We start from the raw sequence: 17706 nt of genomic DNA on the forward strand, positions 1-17706 counted from the left end.
ACTTCTGTTGGAAAAACACTATATTCCTGCAGTGTAAAACTCTGCTGGTTAAAAACAAATAAAACTCTATTAACAGGTATAGAGAAATCTGCTTGGAGTTTCTCTCTGGATGATGAGGGCATGATGTTGTGTGTTACCTACTTTTATTTATAAGTTTATTTTTACTCTGAGCATGTATTTATAAATGCAGAGAGGGTTAAAAAGTCAAGCCTCTGAGTAGGTATGGGCTCTGGGTCTGGGATAAGGGGCACAAGCCCCTTCATTCATTCCAGTGATTCAGTTTCCCTGTTGGCAAATCCTTCACTTGCATTATTTACAGTGAGCTTTTAGTTTTTGCAGACAGAAGGCTCTACAAGAAGGCAGAAAAGTTTCATTTTTAAAAAAGAAAGACCAGGCAAGGTGGCTCACACCTGTAGTCCCAGCTACTTGGAAGGCTGAGGTGAGAGGATTGCTTGAGGCTGGGAAGCGGAGGTTGCATTGAGCCAAGTTTACCCCGCTACGCTTCAGCCTGGGTGATAGAGTGAGACCCCCTGCCTCGAAAAAAAAGAAAAAGAAAGAGGCAGAGGACTGTCTTGTGCTAATTTTAAATGCCAGTGACTAGAACGAAAGCATGGTTTGTTTTCTCATTAGTTTTTGCCAGCATAAAAATCTGCTGGGGAAAGTCGTATTTTTGTTGGCCAGAGGAGGTCTGCTTCCTGTGAGCAGCTGAACAGCTATGGCTCCTGAGAACGCAGAGACCTGGCCAGCGCACTCTGTGCGGTGCCTGACCCCACTGCCCTGCCTTTGTCTAGTTCCAGTGCGACGGCCTCTCAGCCGCCGGAGTCGCTGCCGCAGCCGGGTTCGCAGAAATCTGTCTCCAATTTGCAGAAACCGACACAGTCAATCAGTCAGGAGGTAGGTGCTGGGACTGCATCGCAACTGTTTCCTGGGCACGGTAGCCCCTCAATGTCCTTGTTGCTGGGGGCTGGGAGGAGTTGCTACTGGGAAGTGTGGTTGTGCATGGCCTGTCTATTCCAGAGGCACACCCAATGAGTGACTTTAGAAAAGCAGCATGGGAAACTGTCGTGGTCACTGGTGAAGAAATTTAATCTGCAACTTTTGGAAAAAGACCTCAGATATGGTGCCTGTTGACTTACCTTGAGGCGTGGTCACTCAGGCTGGACTGCAGACTAGTTCAGGGTGAAGCTCCATGGAAGCGTCACGTGATCTCCATGGAAGCTTGGGTCACAAGAAGACAAAAATTGGCAGGTCACAGAAAGGTTCACTGGCCGGGTGAGTTTGAAAAACAAAATGAAGCGAGCTCCTTTACTGCCGTACTTTTCAGTGCCTTTCGCGTGCTAATACCTACTGTGGCTCTCTGAGAAGAGGATATAATGGGCAGCAGTCCCTAAATTTATTTGTCCCAGGAAACATTTCTTCACCGAATGTCTCTAGGGACTAATGTCTCTCGGAACACGCTTTGGGAAATACGAAGCTACAATCCTTTAATTGTTGATATGTTTTAAATGTTTCTCTAAGCAGAAAGTAATGTTTTCACCAAGGAAGAGCTCATAACACACTCAGTCCATCAGAGTCTGGCTACGGGTTTCTAGAGATTGGCAGGAGGATATACTTAGCCGGAGCTGGAAATCTAGATGAGAAGTTTGAATTTTTTAGAAGATGAAAAGAAATGTAGACATAGATACCTCGTATTCACCAGCTCTCTTGGCAGCGGGAATGAACCTATTTTGGTTTTGCTTTGCTGCATGGGCAATATGAGGTCTCAAATGTCATCCCCTCTCTGCTGTAACCATACTCGGGAAAGTCTGTGGCTTTGCCAGGACACCCTCTCCCCACCTAACACTGAACTGTGCTTTTAAAATTAAAGACAAAAAAGAAAAGAGGGGTCTGTGATCGTGCAAGACGCCCTTTTCTACTGGGACCTTAGGTTAGTCAGAGTATTTAGAGTTGAGTTCCTTTCTGTTTCCCAGAATTTGAAAGAGAAGGAGTGAGCTGATAGAGCTCAGAGATCAGATTTGCCTCTGAAACCTGTTGAACATGTATGTGCCCAGACCCCCATCACTGGGGGGACTGTGGGTGAGGTCCTGGGCAGCTGTTTGAATGAATTGCTGAAGGGGCAGCTCTATGCCAAGGAAGGGGAACCCATCCTGGCGCTGGCGCAGGGGTCACCATATCCGGTGCTCAGTGCTGCTTTGCTGCTACCTGGTGTCTCTCACATGTGAGGCGCAGGTAAGAAGAGGCACCCGGTGTTGGGCGAGTTTTAGAACATCTCCATGGAGGGATCACAGCAGCTCTGCTCTTGGGATGAAGTTTGCCAGCAGTCTTAGTAACACCTTCTTGGTCCTATGTGTGCTCTTTCTAGTTTAATGCCAGGGGAGTCATCCCTGTGACTGCAGAGGGGAGGGGAGTGGAGGGATGGGATTGCATTAGCATATTAAAGGCCTTCAGTGGAGACCTTATGTGGAGGGGAGCCCCTGTGCCTCCTGTTTGCTGCTGGATCTGAAGGCCTCTAGCCCACCTGTGGGATGTGTCTGGCCCCAGCTGCGCTGCCTCCATTGTGCCACTGACCCCACCCTTCTGTAGTCCGTGGCAGGGAAACTGTATAGTCACCCCAGGCCACTGGTGTGAAGCATTCAGGGCACCTCTGTGATGAGTAAATGGATTGCTGTACCCGGTCAGCTCTGCATCACAGGCAAGAGAGACAGTTGTTTGCCTTGTGAGTGGATGGTGCTGGCTGAGGTGGGTGGGAGAAGGTAGTGATTTAATATAGCATTTCATCTAGTAAGTGGGGAAACTTCACAAAGCAGCAGCTTGTTTTGTGTATTTTTACCTTCAGTTAGAAGGAGGCTGTGAGTTGAAAGTTGAATGGAAAAGATGGGGTGAACTTAATGGTTAGAGACTCAAAAGGGCACTGGACATAGGCAGGCTGGAGACTGGTCCTGGTTCTGCTGTTCTGCATCGGACTCAGTCACTCTTCTCTGAGCCTCAGTGGTGAATGTGACTAGAGCCTCCCCAGGGTGTGGTGAGCATTTGGTCAGGCTGGGTGTGCCTCGCATAATGCTCACCCTGGCGACTTTTCAGCAGAGGCGACCTGGTATGGTTCTCAGGAGGGGAGCCGTGCCTTGTAGAGTCACAGTCACTACAGAAGGTGCTGCAGCTGGCCCACCCAGCTCAAGATCTGGCACGTTGGCCTTCCCGTGTTCGTGTTCCTCGTTAGCAGCGGTGCAGTTTTAAAAACACATGCCGGAACTGGGCCTTAGTCTTTGTCTCTGGAGCAAAATAAAGTAGCTCTATGTGGACATGGGAGGTTCCAGAGCACCGCATAGAGGGAGACAGGTTTGGGTCCTGGCTTTGCTGTGTCACCGTCTGTGTGACTTGAAGCTGATCACTCCCCAAATCCTGCTCCTTGTCTGTAGAGTGGGCCTGGCATTTTCTGGTCCCTGGGACTGCTGTGTGGAGTGTGCATTGCAGGGGTCGTTCAGGGCTTCGCTGCTGCTCAGAAAGTGGTGGTGGATGGATCCGTATAGGGTTCAAATCTAAGGGGCTGGCCTCTCAGCAGCTTGTTGTAATGGGCTGTCACTGTACAGTGGAATAAGGGAGCTGGCCCTCTTCTGATTCTCTTCCTTCTTTCAGAATACAAATTCAGTGCCAGGTGGACCAAAGTCATGGGCACAGCTGAATGGAAAGCCAGTAGGACACGAAGGTGGTAAGTGCGCACATGTGTGTGTGTGTTTGGGGACGGTGGGGAGGGGGAGGTAAATGCCTTTTCCAGAATGTCTGGTTGGGTCTAGGCACCCAGAAGCTTTGAGGACTCTCTTCCACAAAGAGGTACTGTTCTGTGGAGGCCTTGCCTGTGCACAGCAGGGCACTGACTCTGCAGAGGGGCCAGCTCTTTGGTGTCTTTGGATGAGTGCTCTTGCTGAGACAAGAGTGCTGACTGGGCTGTGCTGCTGGTGGGCTCCTGTTTGCTCCACGGTCGCGGCATTGCCAACACCATCTGCTTCCTCTCTCCTGGGACCACAGGAGGGAGGTGTCACATGGTGTGGCTTGAGTTGATGAAGAAGCTGGCCGTGGGGTTGGAGTGGCCCACCTGGAGGATGTTCTATCCAAGCACTCCGAGGGTTACGTGGTGTTACCAGAAGTGCTGTGCCCAACACACAGGAAGCTCCCTGGAAGCGGAACCCACTGTGCTGCTTCCGTGGAGCAGCTCAGGAGAAAGATGAGGGTGATGAACCGAAGGAAGCAGTGTTCAGAGTTTTAAAAAATAAATGCATGGGAATTACACATTCACATGGCCTCCGAGGCAGGCCCAGGATAGTGGGCTAAAGCAGTTTGGTGAGTTCTGTGCATCCAGGCTGCCCTCCAGCCCCCACAGTCCTTGAAGAATGTGGGTCAGCAGATGTTCTTGAGAAAACCAAAAGATCTGGATTTTCCACAGGAGCTCTTCTAATTTTTGATGATAGCTTGAATGTTTCTAGCATACTGTGCTTGAGACCAAACTAGGCAGCAGCTTTGAGTGGGAAGGAGAGTGGTCATGGTGTGGGCAGACGATTCGAAGGAATATACTGGGGAAAGCCCACAATTCACTTTCTCCTGTAAAGCAGCACTGACTGCCCTTTTTTACCTTTTGCCCCCATCTTGGTATCGCCTTCTGCCTCCTGCGCTACCCCTGCCAGCCAAGGCTTCACCAGACTTGGTCTTTAGTAGCCTATATTAGAAAACCAGCTGCACATCCTTCATTCCTTGAACCTCACCCCCAGCCTGCCATGCCTAGGAGGTCCTGCCCCTTATGGGTTGAAATCCCTGTGCTCAAAGGCTCTTCCCTCAGTCTCCAATGGGAAATGATGGATCAGTCAATGTGCCAATTGGATTTCAATGCCCCAGCTTCTCCCAAGGGGTTGAGGGTACAGATGGAGTGCCAGCACGAGTGCGGTGGTGCGATTATAGCCATTGCAGCCTCGATCTCCCGGGCTCAAGCAATCCTCCCACCTCAGCTTCCTGAGTAGCTGGGACCACAGGTATGTACCACCACACCTGGCTGTTTTTTTTTTTTTTTTTTTTTTCCCCATTTTGAGTAAAGACAAGATCTCACTATGTCGCCCAGGCTGGTCTTGAACTCCTAGGCTCAAGCGATCCTCCCACTTCAGCCTCCCGAGTAGCTGGGGCTGGGACCACAGGCGCATGCACCACCACGCCTGGCTTATTGATTGATTGAGTGATTGATTGAGATGAGATCTCACTATGTTGCTCAGGCTGGTCTCCAACTCCTGGGCTCAAGTGATCCTCCTACCTTGGCCTCCCAGAGTTCTGGGATTATAGACATAAGCCACCGTGCCTGGCCTCAAAAGGATCTTTGAAGATGCTTTATGAAGAACATTCACTGGACTTGTAACTGGTTCTTTGGCTTTCCATATCTTATATTTCTGTAAGGTAGAATTTTTTGTTTGTTTTGTTTTTGTTTTTGTTTTTGAGTCTTGCTCTGTCGCCCAGGCTGGAGGGCAGTGGCCGGATCTCAGCTCACTGCAGCTCACCGCCTCCCGGGTTCACGCCATTCTCCTGCCTCAGCCTCCTGAGTAGCTGGGACTACAGGCGCCCACCACCTCGCCCGGCTAGTTTTTTGTATTTTTTAGTAGAGACGGGGTTTCACCGTGTTAGCCAAGATGGTCTCGATCTCCTGACCTCGTGATCCGCCCGTCTTGGCCTCCCAAAGTGCTGGGATTACAGGCTTGAGCCACCGCGCCCGGCCCATTTTTGTTTTTTGTTTTTTTTTTTGAGACAGTCTTGCTTTGTCACGCAGGCTGGAAGTGCAGTGGCATAATAGCTCACTGCAAACTCCCTAAGGTTAGAATTTTTAAAAGATAGAATATATTAATTTTTATTTAAAAAGAACTACAAAAATTAAAAGAAAAATGCCTGTATAAATTGGCCCAACTCCTATGGAAGCCAGTTTGGCACTGCCTGGCAAAATAATAACACATAATACCCTTTGACCTAGCAAGTACACCTTGAGGAAATTACTCTACAAATAATACTTGCCCATGTGTGAAATGACCTGTGTACAAGACTATTCACTGCAACATTATAATAGCAAAAGATTGCAAACAGTCCCTTGAAATGCCTGCAAAATTACGGTACTTTAATGAAATGTGATTTGGCTATAAAGAAAAAAAGCAGAAGTTTTCTATTGATTTGGCAAGATCTCCAGGTGAAGAAAAGTACAGAATGGTATGTATAGTATCTTACCATTTGTGTAAAAAATTGGGGTGAGGGCTGGATGTGGTAACTCACACCTGTAATCCCAGCACTTGGGGAGGCTGAGGCAAAGGGATTGCTTGAGTCCAGTAGTTTGTGACCAGCCCGGGCAACATGGCAAAACCCTGTCTCTATAAGAAACACAAAAAATCAGCTGAGTGTGGTGGCAGACACCTGTAGTCCCAGCTACTTGGGAGGCCAAGGTGAGAGGATTGGTTGAGCCCAGGAGTTGAAGTCCAGCCTGAAAAGCATAGCAAGACCCTATCTCTACTCAAAATTAAAAAAAAGAAAGAAAATAATTGCAGGCAGAAACCTGCCAGTCCACAGACTTGACACACTGGGCAGGGTGGGGGCCAAGTGTAAAAGTCAGTTTCGGTTCCGCATCTTGTGCTAGAGTCACACATCTATGACACTGTCAGCAGTGTGGGGATTGGAGGGTGTTGTCCACAAGTGTTTTCATGACTCTCTGGAATTCAAAAGGGCTTTTCCTGAATCGATAGACTCAATTGATAGGTCACCTGAAACAGACCCAGGAGACCTGATTGCATGTTTGGGCAGAGGTCAGAGACTCAGACACCAGCTACTACCCCACCAGTGGCTCAGCCTGTGACCTTGGAAGAAGCCCCCCGACTTTCCTGCCTCAGTTTCTTATGGTGGAGAACAGATGGCAGGTGAACATCATAAAGCATTGAGACCTTATGAATACTGGTATTTTGCTGTGAGACTTTTTTCCTACCCTTTATCCTTATTAAGATTAATTCATGCTTACAATAATATCTTCATGATTCTTGAAGCAGAAGAAGGAGATGGAACAGCAATATTGAACAGATGCTGGTTTTTTCCTAATTTCAAATCTACCTTTTTTTTTTTTTTTTTTTTTTTTTTGAGGCAGGGTTTCGTTCTGTTGCCCGTGGGGGCTGGAGTGCAGTAGCGCAGTTTTGGCTCACTATAGCCTCAGTCTCCTGGGCTCAAGCAGTCCTCCCACCTCAGCCTCCCAAGTAGCTGGGACTACAGGCACACACCACCATGCCTGGCTAATTTTTGTGATTTTTGTAGTGATGGGATTTCATCATGTTGTCCAGGCTGGTCATCCTGTATTTTAAAAATGAGAGTTTTTATTTGATTCTTGCCTGTGACCTTCTACCATAATGAAGCGACTGAGTCAGAGCCCCCTTCACAGTGCCCCGGAGCTCCTTCTTGACGCTTGGAGGCCATCTCTGGCTGACCATTGGTGAATGGTGTCCAGTCTCACCCTGTCAGGTTTATTTGAGCAAATTGCTGCCACATGCCTGTGTGGTGATCCAGCCGCGCCTTGCCGGCACAGTCAGCTTTAATGAACAGGTCTATGGATCAGTGGTGCTAAGAATAATTTAAACTACTTAGGGGAAGACTGGGGTTTAGCTGTATAGGGAACAAGGCATTCCACAGGGGGCCATTTGTTGTGTGGTGTCACCACTGTTCCTAGATTTCTCCTGTCTGGAGTGTGCTGCGTATTCCAGATCAGAAGACGTGCCATTTTTAATCTGTTCATCTGAAAATGGTGGCAGAACCTCTGCTAAGTTCTGTGTGTAAGGGAACAACATTAGGAAAGTCTTCTTCTCTAAAGCAGGTTGTAATGTCAGGGAATGAATGAACGAATGAAGAACTAAACTGTTCCCAGGATTATAAGAGTGGAATGTTTAGCCTTATAGGGCTCAAGGAACTTAGTAGAAAATGCAGAAGGACAGGTGAATGAGGAGGTACTCATGTCTGTACATCTAATTTCCACCTGATCTTACCAGCAGCTGTTATGTTATGTTATGTTATGTTATGTTATGTTATGTTATGTTATGTTATGTTATTTCTTTGAGATGGAGTCTCACTCTGTTGCCCAGGCTGGAGTGCAGTGGCTCACTGCAAACTCCACCTCCTGGGTTCACAGCATTCTCCTGCCTCAGCCTCCCAAGTAGCTGGGACTACAGGCACCTGCCACCACGCCTAGCTAATTTTTTTTTTTTTTTTTAGTAAAGATGGGGTTTCAGCATGTTAGCCAGAATGGTCTCAATCTCCTGACTTCGTGATCCGCCTGCCTCGGTCTCCCAAAGTGCTGGGATTATAGGCATGAGCCACTGCGCCCGGCCTATTTTATTATTTTTAGAGAGAGGGTCTCACTTTGTCACCCAGGCTGGAGTGTGGTGGCACGATCTCGGCTCACTGCAACCTCCACCTCCCGTGCTCAAGCGATCCTCCTACCTCAGCCTCCTGAGTAGTTGGGACTACAGGCACCTGCCACCAGCTACTTTTTTGTGATTTTTGGTAGAGACAGGGTTTTGCCATGTTGCCCAGGCTGGTCTTGAACTCCTGAGCTCAAGTGATCCACCCACCTCGGCCTCCCAAAGTGTTAGGATTACAGGTGTGAGCCACTGTGTCTGGCAGAAGCAGCATCTTAATCCTTTTGGGGTAGGCTGGGGCAGGGATGGCAGTACTCTCTGTAGGTGTTGCCTCCACAGGAAAACAGTTGCCTTCTTGGCCTCCCCTGGGCTGATTTGTCTGTGGCCCCAGGCAGTCCGCAGAACCTTCCCTGCTGGGGCAGGCTGTGGCCTGGAGTTGCTGTGATATCTTACCCATTCCCTTTGTAAGCAGGCACTGGTCCCTGCAGGTCAGCTGGGAAGGGGCATCATGATGTCAGCAGCAGCCTCCCTTGTCACCCTCAGTGCCCCCCTGGTGGCATCTGCCAGCACAGAGCACCCTTGTGACAAGGCTCCCTCAGAAAGCCAACTTGCAGGCAACATGGCTTTCAAGGTGTGGAGCTGGGAAGCAGATGACTGTTGACTCCATCTCACTTCCTCCATGTCTACTCCGTCTTCTTGACAGGTTTAAGGGGCTCAAGCCGACTGTTATCCTTCTCTCCCGAGGAATTTCCGACGCTGAAAGCAGCTGGAGGGCAGGACAAGGCTGGCAAAGAAAAGGGCGTCTTAGATCTGTCGTATGGGCCAGGACCAAGCCTCCGCCCTCAGAGTAAGTGACCGCAGCCTCTGGGCACTCGATGGAGTCACAGAACTTCCTCCCCTCGTCTCTCTGTGCTCCTAGAAGGGTGCTGATGTCACTGGGATCTCCGGTTCGAGCTGGAAATGTGGCTCTTTGGCTCGTACCCGATCTGTGCGTCCATTGGACTTGCTGCCTAGGCCATTGGGCATTGTGCCTTTTTTGTCTCTTGGGTTGGGCCAGGCCTGTCCCCTCCCCCTCTGTCATCCAGTTGTTAGTTTTGCTGTGCCTGGTGTCTGTGGCAAGGATGGACAAAGGACCAATTAACTTAGGTCCCCAGTTCAAGAGCTTGTTTTCTAAAGCTCCCAATCCTAGCTGCGTCTAGTCGGAATCACTGGGGAGCTGGTGAATGAGTGATTTCCAGTCCTCCCGTCCCCCAGCCCAGTTAGGACCTGTATTTTTAACCCATTCCTTTGGGGATTGTGACTTAAATCAGCCGGCACTGCTCTCTACTGCTCGCTTATCTTAGGTTGGCCAGGGAAGGAGCTGGATTGTGTAGCACTTTTTGCTGGAAGTTTCTCCTTGGAAGCCGAGGGTGGCTGGAGGTTAAGGTGGTGTTTAGGAATGCGATTTTCCACGTGTTCTACTTAGGGATTTTGAAGTGGCTCATGTAGTCCAGGGGACTTGATCAGGTCTTGAAACGTGAGGGCCTTTTGTTTGCTTGTCTTGAGGCCTCTCCCATTCAAGTCAGAAGTGATGTCCTGTAAGTCAGTGATCACTGTGAATGTGTCTTGCTTGTGGAAAGGCACTCACTGCCTTTCCAGTGACCCACACAGGACTGGTTTATTTTGCTTCGTAGTTTTTTTGTTTTTTGTTTTTTTTTTTGAGACGGAGTTTCACTCTTGTTGTCTAGAGTGGAGTGCAATGGTACGATCTCTGCTCACCACAACCTCCGCCTCACGGGTTCAAATGATTCTCCTGCCTCAGCCTCCGTAGTAGTTGGGATTACAGGCATGCGCCACCACGCCCGGCTAATTTTGTATTTTTAGTAGAGGCGGAGTTTCTCCATGTTGGTCAGGCTGGTCTTGAACTCCTGACATCTGGTGATCCGCCCGTCTCAGCCTCCCAAAGTACTGGGATTACAGGCATGAGTCACCATGCCCGGCCTTTTTATTTATTTATTTATTTTGAGACAGAGTCTTGCTCTGTCACCCAGGCTGGAGTGCAGTGGTGCGATCTTGGCTTACTGCAACCTCTGCCTCCCAGGTTCAACCGATTCTCCTGCCTCAGTCTCCTGAGTAGCTGGGACTACAGGCGCTCGCCACCATGCCTGACTAATTTTTTGTATTTTTAGTAGAGACGGGGTTTCACCGTGTTAGCCAGGATGGTCTCAATCTCCTGACCTTATTATCCGCCTGCCTCAGCCTCTCAAAGTGCTGGGATTACAGGCGTGAGCCTCCGCACCCAGCCTGTTTGCTTCATTTTAGGGGACATGAATAATACCTTTCTGGGATTAATTAAGATGAGCTGCTTTGTGGGACTATAAAAATGTGGACATAGAAGAAGCTTCTAAGCATCAGTTTCATCTCCTCATTGGAGAAGACGGGGAAACATGGACGGCGTGACCTTGCCTTGCCCCAAATCTCACAGCAAAGGGGTTGAAGAACTGGGGTCAGACATGTCCTGGGTCTCTTTCCCTTAAGGGTTGTGTAACTCAGAGACCGTTGTGCTTCAGCTTCTAACCAAAAGGTGACCGAAAACAGGGATCTGTTGTCTCATTTGATTTCTTGTTGGCCTCTAATAATTTCCACCCGATCTTACTACATTTGGCAATAGAAAGCATCATTTAAAAAAGACAGTTCGGCAAGTTTCCGCCTGTGAGCTACACAAGTGCCCCACACCTCCACTGGAAGGACAGCGGCTGCACTTTGCATGTCTTGTGGACTGGGGGATCTTTATTAAAAGGTGCCACTGCTAATCAAAGCCTGAAACCACCGTGCCTGGAACTCACTTCTGTTTTAATGTGTAGTCCAGTGCTGACCCTAAGTGGGCTGGTCAGCCGTTTGTTGAAGGAATGACCCGAGGCTGTTTTCATCAGGGCCGTCTTCCTATCTCTGGGTTGAAGACTAGGGGGAAGGGTGGCGATTGTTACTCATTGATGAAGCCTTCTCTCTGAGTAGATCTCATTTTGTATTTCACAGTCAGACTTCCCTCAGCAAGTTCATCCCCATTGGCCAAGGGTCTGCCCCAACCTTCCCTGACAGATTTAACAGTTCTTCACTTTTGGTGTTTTTTGTTTTTCATTTTATTTTTTTGTTGAAGGAGGGGGTCCCTTCACCTTCAGAACCTCATACGATCCCTCCTTCCCCCTCCTCTTCCTTCTCCCCTTTTGCCCCCTTTCAATTTCCAGATGTGACAAGCTGGAGGGAGGGCGGTGGGCGACACATAATTTCTGCCACGTCTCTGAGCACCTCCCCAACTGAGCTGGGCAGCAGGAACTCGAGTACGGGAGATGGAGCCCCCTCCTCGGCATGTACCAGCGATTCTAAGGACCCCTCTCTCCGCCCGGCTCAGCCTGTCCGAAAAGGGGCTTCACAGTTCATGGGAAATGTATACCACCCACCTACATACCATGACATGCTTCCTGCTTTTGTAAGTCTTCAGAGTGTACTTTTTTTTCCCCCCATCAAGTTGGATTGTGTCCAGCAGATAGGTCAAGTGGTTGAATGTCCCCCTTGGGGTCTCCTCTTGGCCCTGTTACCCTACTTCTGAGGCTTCCACTGGTTTTGCATTTTCTCTCCCTGCTTTTTAAATCTTCAGGGCCTCTGGCTTCTTTCCCTGGTGATGTGGATATCATTTTAGGCTTTGGTTCTTTAGAAACAGGAGAGGCAGGTTTTCCCTGACATAGGTCCCCAGGTCTACTTACTGACAGCAGGAATGAAATGGGGGAGATGGCGGTAAGATTAATTAGGAAACCCCAAGACTTTCCTGTTTCTTTTTCCCATTTTCCACTTTACAAAACACATTCTGATTTAAGTGGAAATTGCAATTTGGGTCATTACCAGCAAATCCTGTTCATCGATGTTATGTTTCAGATGTGTTCGCCAAAGTCATCAGAAAACCAGGGTACAGTGGAACGAGGCTCTTTTCCCCTTCCTCAGCTCCGCCTTGAACCTCGAGTTCCTTTTAGACAGTTCCAGATGAATGACCAAGACGGGTGAGTCCATCGCGTTACAGTCACGTGTGTAGAGATGAGTCCGGTGGTGGTTCCGGTCAGGATGAGGGGATGATGAATAGAAGTGCTGTGTCTCCTGGAGACCGCAGAGAACTTTACCAGCTCAGCGTGGCAGGGTGTGTGGGGTGGTGGCTGGGATTCGGAGCTGATTGAGAGATTGAGTCATGATTTCAAGTGCCTGGTAGAGTTGAAGTTCTGGCACGTGCGTGTTGCTGCTGCCCTAGGCCTTAGCGACCAGCATGTAAAACTGCAGGACAAAGCAGAACTTCTGTCTGGGATGTACTTGTTTGCTCATTATGTATTTCTTTTAAAGGAACTGATAGAAATATTAAACATGAACCTTTGCAGTGTGAAACTTGTTTTTGGACAGGTATTTGATTTTGCTTCCGTCTATATACTGGACATGATTCCATCATCTTTACTTTTCTCTTTTATCAGAAAAGAAAACAGGCTGGGAGTGTCTCGCCCACTCCGCCCGCTAAGGCAGCTGGTGGAGCGGGCACCACGGCCCACCATTATCAATGCGGAAAACCTGAAGGGCCTTGACGATCTGGACGCCGATGCCGATGATGGCTGGGCAGGTGGGCAGAGAAGCACGGGTGGTTCAGACGGGCAGGACCAAAGTTCATCTGTGCTTACCAGGGATGGAAACCCCCTGGCGCCACCGTGTGTTTTCCCTTGGCAAGATAGGGACTAAGAGCAGGACAGGGAAGCAGCCCCGATGCCCTCCTTCCTCATTTACTCCCCGACTAGCGGTTCCTTCCTGGCCAAGCCATTAGCTTCTTTTGGTTTTTAGTCTTGATCTTACAGTTTTGTTGTTAACTTTTAAAAAATTATTGATGATGCAAAATTTAAACACAAAAGAAAATAATAGCTCCCAACCACTGATCACTCAGGTTCAATAAGTACCAATGTTCTGCCATTCAGTTTTTGTTTAATTTTTTTCCAAGAGACAGGGTCTCAGCTACTCTGGGCATACTACCTATGGATTAGCCCTGCTTTGCAAGGAGCAGTAAAAAAAATAAAAAGGAAGGCTGGGCACGGTGGCTCACGCCTGTAATCCCTTTGGGAGGCTGAGGTGGGCAGATCACGAGGTCAGGAGATCGAGACCATCCTGGCTAACATGGTGAAACCCCGTCTCTACTAAAAATACAAAAATCAGCCAGGTGTGGTGGTGCATACCTGTAGTCCCAGCTACTCAGGAGGCTGAGGCAGGAGAATCACTTGAACCCAGGAAGCCGATGTTGCATTGAGCTGAGATTGTGCCACTGCACTCTAGCCTGGGTGACAGAGCGAGACACCGTCTCAAAAAGAAAAAAAAAAAGGATAGAGAAAGGGTCTGGCTGTGTTTCCCGTTCTGGAGTGGAGTGGCTGTTCGCAGAGTCCATCATGGTGAACTGCAGCCTCAAACTCTTCCTCCTGCCTCAGCCTCTGGAGTAGCTGGAACTACACGTGGGTGCTACAAACCCGGCTTGTTCTGCCGCTCTTATTCCTTTATCCCTACCCACTCCCTATCCCCCAACCTGATTATTTTCTTTCATAGTTCTTTTTATTTATTTTCAGGTAGATTTTAATTATAGTGAAAGGCATTCATGTCACATTTTACCTGTACAGTTTTACAAACGGATACGTGTATATCATACACATCCATATCCAGAGAGAGAACGTTTCCCTCACCACCCCAGGCTTCCTCATTGCCTCTCCAGAGCTCTGCCCTGCGACTGCTCACAGGCCTGCTGCTCTTCTGATTCACTTTACCCTAGATGAGTTTTGCCTAGTTATCAGACTTCAGATGAGTGGAGTCATACAGTTTTTACTCTTATATGGTTTTCATATTCATCAGTGTTATTTATATGTCGGTTGCTTTTAGTTGCTGAGATATGTCCTAATGCATCAATATACTGTAATTTGTTTATTCATTCAAAAGTCCCACTCTACACCGTACTTCTGTTTCTCTTGGGTAAATATCTAGAATTGTTGGGTCAAAGGGTAGGCTTCGGATTAAGTGTTTAAGACCTGTCCAAACCTTTTCCCCTGGTGGTTATGCCATTTTACATTCCCAACAGCAGTGTGTGAGAATTTGGTAGGTCTGGATCTTAACATTTTGGTGTTCATCTTTTTTTTTTTTTTTAAAGAGACAGGGTCTTACTTTGTTTCCTAGGTTGCAGTGCAGTGGTGTGATCAAAGCTTACTGTAGCCTTGAACATGTTTGTCTTTTTAATTTTAGCCATTCTAGTGGGTGTTTAGTGGTATCTCATTGTGCTTTTAATTTGCATTTTGCTGATGACTAATGATGATACACACACTTTTATGTGCTGTTTGACAACTAATATATTGTCCTTTGTTTGATGTCTGAATGTTAAAAAATTGGGTGGTAGGATACCAGCCCTGGATACAAATCCTTTGCAACTTTTATTTTGCAAATATATTTACATATTGCATTCTTTGTCTTAATTTTTTTTAAACACTGTTTTGATGAGCAGAAGTTTGACTTTTGAAATTTAACTTATAAATTTGGGTTTTTTTGTGGTTATTATTTTTGTGTCCTGTTTAAAAAAATGTTTGCTTTCCCTTGGTGGTAAAGATATTCCTAGATGTTTTATAGTTTTAACTATTAATTTTAGGTCTTTGATCCACATTGGATTAATTTTTGTATATGGTATAAGATAGGAGTCAAGGTTTGTTTTTTCCCATATGGCCAGTTCTCCACAACATTTGTTGATAAGACTTTCCCTATCAAATTGCTTTGGAACCTTTGCCAAAAATCAATTGACTGTAGAAGCATTGGTCTATTTCTGGACACTGTTCCATTGATCTATTTGTTCCTCATGCCAATACCACACTGTGGGTTTATAGTAAATCTTAAATTTCAGTAGTGTAAGTTTTCCAACATTGTTCTTTGCCAAGATTGTTTGTTTCTGCATAAAGTTAGAATCAACCTGTCATTATTTACAAAGAGCCTGTGGGCATTTTGGTTAGGATTATGTTGAATCTATAATGAGGTAAGTGAATTATTAATGTTTTGTCTTTTTTTCCGAGACAGAATCTTGCTCTGTCACCCAGGCTGGAGTTCAGTGGCACGATCTCGGCTCATTGCAACCTCCGCCTCCCAGGTTAAGTGATTCTTCTGCCTCAGCCTCCTGAGTGGCTGGAATTACAGGCGCGCACCACCATGCCCAGCTAATTTTTGTATTTTTAGTAGAGACGGGGTTTCACCATGTTGGCCAGGCTGGTCTCAAACTCCTGACCTTGTGATCTGCCTACCTCAGCATCCCAAAGTGCTGGGATTACAGGCATGAGTCACTGCGCCTCGCCTGACATCTTAACTTTGAAACTTGGTGGTGTTTTTTTTTTTTTTTGATATGGCTGGAGTGCAATGGCATTATCTCAGCTCACTGCAGCCTCCGCTTCCTGGGTTCAAGCGATTCTCATGTCTCAGTTTCCCAAGTAGCTGGGATTACAGATGTGGGCCACTTCGCTCAGCTAACTGTTATATTTTTAGTAGAGATGAAGTTTCACCATGTTGGCCAGGCTGGTCTCGAACTCCTGACCTCAGGTGATCAGCCCGCCTTGTGGCCTCCCAAAGTGTTGGGATTACAGGTATGAGCCACCATGTCTGGCCCTTAATTTTGAATCTTTAGGTTCAGGAATCTGGTGTATCTCTTTTTTAGGGCTTTCATTTCTCTCAGCAGTGTCTTTAGAGTTTTCATGTAGAGGTCCTGAATGTCTATTTATTCAGGCATTTTATGTTTTTTTTTTTTTTTTTTTTGAGATGGAGTCTCGCTCTGTCGCCCGGGCTGGAGTGCAGTGGCCGGATCTCAGCTCACTGCAAGCTCCGCCTCCTGGGTTTAGGCCATTCTCCTGCCTCAGCCTCCTGAGTAGCTGGGACTACAGGCGCCCGCCACCTCGCCCGGCTAGTTTTTTGTATTTTTAGTAGAGACGGGGTTTCACTGTGTTAGCCAGGATGGTCTCAATCTCCTGACCTCGTGATCCGCCCGTCTCGGCCTCCCAAAGTGCTGGGATTACAGGCTTGAGCCACCGCGCCCAGCCATTTTATGGTTTTTTGATGCTATTATAAATGATACTGATTTCTAAGAACGGTTTTATTTTTCAAGGGTTTGCTCTCATTATATAGAAAATATAGCTGAGGCTGGGCACAGTGGCTCACACCTGTAATCCCACCACTTTGGGAGGCTGAGGCGGGTGGATCACAAGATCAGGAGATCGAGACCATCCTGGCTAACATGGTAAAACCCCGTCTCTACTAAAAATACAAAAAATTAGCCAGGTGTGGTGGTGGGTACCGGTAGTCCCAGCTACTTGGGAGGCTGAGGCAGGATAATTCCTTGAACCTGGGAGGCGGAGGTTGCAATGAGCCAAGATCGTGTCACTGCACTCCAGCCTGGGTGATAGAGCAAGACTTAGTCTCAAAAAAAAAAAAAACGAAAAAGAAAATACAGTTGATTTTTGTTTTTTGTATTCACTAGTACCAGACACTTTGTTGAGTATGTTAGTTTTACTGGTTTTTGTTGATTTCTTAGAGTTTTCTACATAGACCTTTATGTAGTTTGTAAATAAGGAGTTGTCTTTTTCAGATTACATACCTTTTATTTATTTGTATTTTGCCTTATTGCACTGTGGTATACTTCTAGTATAATATTAACCTCAAGTTCTTTCTGATCTTAGAACGAAAATGTTTCGTGTGTCAGCATGAAGTGTTAGCTGTGGGTTTTTCAGAGATGCTGTTTTTCAGGTTGAGGATCTGTTGCCTTCTGAGTCTAGTTTGCGGAGCCTTTGGGTTTTTTGTTTTTTTAAATTATGGGTATTGCATTGTGTTCACTGCTTTTCTACATCCGTGATCATATTATTTTTCTCCTTTATTTTGATAATAGATTGCACTGATTTTTTTTTTTTAATGCTAAACCAACCTTGCATTCTTAGAATAAACCCTCCCTTTTTGTATGCCTAGACCCAGTTTGTTAATATGTTATTAAAGTTCTGTCATGAGGGATATTAGTCTGTAATTTTCTATTCTTTTAATGTCTTTGTCAGGTTTTGGTATCAAGTTATGCTGGGCTTATAAAATGAGTTGTGGAGTGTTCCTTCTCTACTTTCCTAAAAAATAAGATTGGTATTTTTGTAACATTGGTATTACATCTTTTTCTTTTTCTTTTTCTTTCTTTTTTTTTTTTTTTTTGAGACGGGGTCTCTCACTTTGTCACCCAGACTGAGTGCACTGCCGTAGTAATGGCTCA

The 17706-nt window shown here is 46.9% G+C and overlaps 1 protein-coding gene across 12 annotated transcripts in view; it reads left to right on the top strand.

Moving 5' to 3' along the window:
- The window catches only part of PRRC2B (proline rich coiled-coil 2B), a 128560-nt gene that overhangs the window by 61272 nt on the left and 49582 nt on the right, over window positions 1–17706 (top strand). For all 12 annotated transcript variants that reach the window (XM_008005896.3, XM_073022024.1, XM_073022026.1 and 9 more), the window contains exons 4-9: window positions 792–894; window positions 3634–3706; window positions 9106–9249; window positions 11627–11868; window positions 12312–12433; window positions 12890–13032. In XM_008005896.3, coding sequence (XP_008004087.2) covers window positions 792–894; window positions 3634–3706; window positions 9106–9249; window positions 11627–11868; window positions 12312–12433; window positions 12890–13032 — 827 coding nt within the window. The remainder of the gene's footprint in view (window positions 1–791; window positions 895–3633; window positions 3707–9105; window positions 9250–11626; window positions 11869–12311; window positions 12434–12889; window positions 13033–17706) is intronic.

Source organism: Chlorocebus sabaeus, chromosome 12 (genome assembly GCF_047675955.1).
Source record: "Chlorocebus sabaeus isolate Y175 chromosome 12, mChlSab1.0.hap1, whole genome shotgun sequence".
Taxonomy (NCBI): Eukaryota; Metazoa; Chordata; class Mammalia; order Primates; family Cercopithecidae; genus Chlorocebus; species Chlorocebus sabaeus.